The sequence below is a fragment of the Sinocyclocheilus rhinocerous genome, unplaced genomic scaffold (genome assembly GCF_001515625.1).
Source record: "Sinocyclocheilus rhinocerous isolate Xijiao unplaced genomic scaffold, SAMN03320098_v1.1 scaffold809, whole genome shotgun sequence".
NCBI classification, from domain to species: Eukaryota; Metazoa; Chordata; class Actinopteri; order Cypriniformes; family Cyprinidae; genus Sinocyclocheilus; species Sinocyclocheilus rhinocerous.
Window position 1 is genome coordinate 923,000 of NW_015652299.1, and position 3,878 is coordinate 926,877.

Below are 3,878 nucleotides of genomic sequence, written 5' to 3' on the forward strand. Positions count from 1 at the left end.
ATATATATACATATCTATGGTCTACACTGGATGCGCCGTGGCACGACACAACAAATCCCCGAGAGAAAACTGCTGCTGCGTTCTATTCATGACGTATTGACACAAATTTCTAATGATTTTCAATGGTTGCTTTGTCGCTCGTGTCCAGTGTACTAGACAGACTTTAGCTGTTGCGGCACAGACACGGTGTTACTCATCTATCGAGAAGAAACAAAGCAACACCGGCGTCCGATCGCAGGCCTTCCACTCCTTGAGTTCTCTCCAGCGCTGGAAAGCTGATCCGATATTTACAAGGGTCCTACTTCTTGCCTTAAGCCTTCTTTTGTTCCGCAGACGTTTTCCTCTTGTTTTTTTATCCGCCATCTCTATCTTTCTGTCGCTCTGCTCGGCTAATGTCCGTCCTGTGCACTGAACGCTCTCTCCTCCACATCACGAGTAGACACGCCCCTTACTGCTGATTGGCTACAAGTTTGTTTTGCTAGTCGGCCCGAATCAGTTTTCTAAAGCGTTTTTGGAAAATCGCTTACCCCACCTTTAATGTTATTAGTTAGTTGATTTTGACATTTACTAATACACTATAAAAACTAAATGTTGTAACAGCTAATATTTATATTGGACCTGAGTGAATATGAACTAACGATGAATAGGGATTCAGTTCTTTAACTTGGTGTTTGATTTGTGTGTGTGTGTTTATTTCAGGCTCTGGAGCGACTGTGCTGCAGAAAGCGAATGTTCGCATCATCAACAGCACGGTGTGTGACGAACTAATGAATGGTCAGATCACATCTCGCATGACGTGTGCTGGCGTTCTGTCAGGAGGAGTGGATGCTTGTCAGGTGGGTTTCATACGCCGCTTAAAAGTCCATTGATGAATGGAGCAGAAGCACACTGCAAGTGCTTTAAACATACAAGTACACATGATTTTTTTCCCTTTAAAGCATGTATATTTTTATTTCTGTTTATTTAATTATTTGGTTTAGTGATCAGTATTAGTACGGAAGTTCTAAGCGGCCATGCATTATTATTTTTTTCCTTCTTGTTTTCTCGTTATAACGACTTAATTTTCTCGTGATCTCGACATAACGAGTTGTTTTCTCTCGTTATAACGACTAACGACTTAATTTTCTCGTGATCTCGACATAACGAGAGTTGTTTTCTCGTTATAACGACTTAATTTTCTCGTTATCTCGACAAAGTTTTTTTTTAATTTTTTTTTTACAATGATTGTTTGATCTACTGTTGTTATAATAATGAACTCAACTTTGACACGCATCTGATGGACAGATAAACCATGTGCTCTTACTGTAGCCTATGTCGTGGATATTTCAGCAAATTTTGCTTCGCCTAGTAATAACGTCTACAATACAAAGAAGGAAAAAAAATATATTGCATGGCCGCTTAGAACTTCCGTAGTATTAGAGATTTTATTTATTAATAACTTTTTTTACAATATCAGTTTTGGTCGACATTGGATATTTATTTGTTAATGCTCATTTTCCCTATTTTTAGATTTAGATCTCTTTTGCCATCATATAATGCTCACTTAAAGTTGATCTTAAAAAACACTAATAATTTAATAGTATAGAGAAAACTCTTTTATGAAATGAACTCACTTAAAGGCAGAGTAAGTGATTTTTCAAAAACACTTTAGAAATCTGATTCGGGCCGACAAACAAATTATAATTATGTTATTATATGACATACTAATAATAATTTAATAACACTGTTCAATGTAATCTTTGTCAAATCCCCGACAGAAAACTGCTGCTGCGTTCTGTTCATGACGTATTGAGACAAATTTCAAATGATTTTCAATGGTTGCTTTGTCGCTCGCGTCCAGTGTACTAGACAGACTTTAGCTGTTGCGGCACAGACACGGTGTTACTCATCTATCGAGAAGAAACAAAGCAACCTCGGCGTCCGATCGCAGGCCTTCCGCTCCTTGAGTTCTCTCCAGCGCTGGAAAGCTGATCCGATATTTACACGGGTCCTACTTCTTGCCTTAAGCCTTCTTTTGTTCTGCAGACGTTTTCCTCTTGTTTTTTTTATCCGCCATCTCTATCTTTCTGTCGCTCTGCTCGGCTAATGTCCGTCCTGTGCACTGAACGCTCTCTCCTCCACATCACGAGTAGACACGCCCCTTACTGCTGATTGGCTACAAGTTTGTTTTGCTAGTCGGCCCGAATCAGTTTTCTAAAGCGTTTTTGAAAATAGTAATAATAATAATAATTGGAATAGTACAGAGAAAACTCTTTTATGAAGTGAACTCACTTAAAGAGTTTAGTAAAATTTTGCCAGGAAAAGTTTGACTTTTTATCACGTTATTGTAAAAAAATCTTGTGTGATATAATTTGTTTGTTGGTTTTTATTGTATTTGTTATACTTGTATTTTTTTAATAGTTTTTGCCATGAAAATAGCCTTTGATGCTAACATACTAATAATAATTTAATAACACTGTTCAATGTAATCTTTGTCAAATCTCAAAATTAATATTGATTTTTCATATTGTACATGATAATGACGTGATGCCTAAATTCAATTGAGGTATTTAAAAATATTTTAGTGTTTTACTTTATAGTTTTATTTTTTTAAGTAGTATTGAATTTAAAATTGGCCTTTTATTGATTATCATACAATATAGAGATTATTGTTGTTGTTGTTGTTATATTTAATTAATTAATTTAATTATCAGCTTTTTGGTATTAACCAGAATTTTAACATCAGTGCATTCCTGTAGCATATAAAAATCATTGATTTTTGTTTGTACTGTTTAATGTTTATTTTATTTTGACAAAATAATATAGACGTTTAATATCAGCCTATTATTGGTTATTGACCATAAAATGAAAATTATTAGCTTTTTGCTATTAGCCAGAATTTTAATATCAGTGCATTCATGTAGCATTTAAAATAATAGATTTTTGTTTCTACAGGTACATTTTTTATTTATTTAGACAAAATACTATAGACTTTTAATATCAGCCATTTATTGGTTATTCCCCATAAAATAAAAATGATTATTTGCTTTTTGATATCAGTCAGTATTTGAATATTGGGCATCTCTAACATAACTAACACCCTTTTTCTTTACTCAGGGTGATTCTGGTGGTCCTATGACCATTTTATCAAATGAGCGTATGTACCTGGCGGGAGTGGTGAGCTGGGGTGATGGTTGTGCTCGCAAAGACAAGCCTGGCATCTACACAAACATGCCAAAATTCAGGGCCTGGATCAAGGAGAAGACAGGAGTATAAGTTGCTCGAAGATTATAATGAACTGTGAGAAGTTGTATGAACCGTTTTGCTTTCTCAGGTTGCAAATGTTTTAATAGCATACATGGAATAACCCAGCATAGCCTGGCTGAAGAGAGGGATGGACTTTTGACCTGTTTTTTGTCTAACAATTGTTTTATATGTTTGTATATTTTATGAGAGCGGTATGAGGGTTTTATTCTGTCTTATGATGTGTAAATAAATGTCCTATTTTCTCCTTTTAAAGGTTTTGTGGTTTCTACATTCTTAAAGTGAAGCTTTACTTATTTGAATGTGAATGATTTAGTTTTTAGTTTTGGTCTGTACCTTCGGTTTTCTTTTGGTTCAAGGAGTGTGTATTTGTGGAGTCACACTCACATACTTAAATGTGAACATCTTCAGTCGCTTTATGACTTGTGCAATATGTATGTATGTAATGTGATTTTAAACAAAGTTTGAGTTACACATGAAAACACTTGAAAAGAAGTCTGGAGTGCTTTAAATTTGATTCAGGGATTACATTTAACACTTTAAAAATACATTTAGAAACAAAAAACATTGTTTCATCCACCATGATTTAACAATTTAACAAATAAAATGTGCATCTGGTTAATACAGTGTGAAAT

General features: G+C 34.7%; 1 protein-coding gene across 4 annotated transcripts in view; it reads left to right on the forward strand.

The window, feature by feature from the left end:
* Positions 1-3,498, forward strand: part of LOC107714535 (suppressor of tumorigenicity 14 protein homolog) — a 21,033-nt gene extending 17,535 nt beyond the window's left edge. For all 4 annotated transcript variants that reach the window (XM_016520396.1, XM_016520395.1, XM_016520398.1 and 1 more), the window contains exons 19-20: positions 700-836; positions 3,097-3,498. In XM_016520396.1, the coding sequence (XP_016375882.1) occupies positions 700-836; positions 3,097-3,255 (296 nt within the window). In that variant the 3' untranslated portion in view covers positions 3,256-3,498. The remainder of the gene's footprint in view (positions 1-699; positions 837-3,096) is intronic.
* The last annotated feature ends 380 nt before the right edge of the window (positions 3,499-3,878 follow it).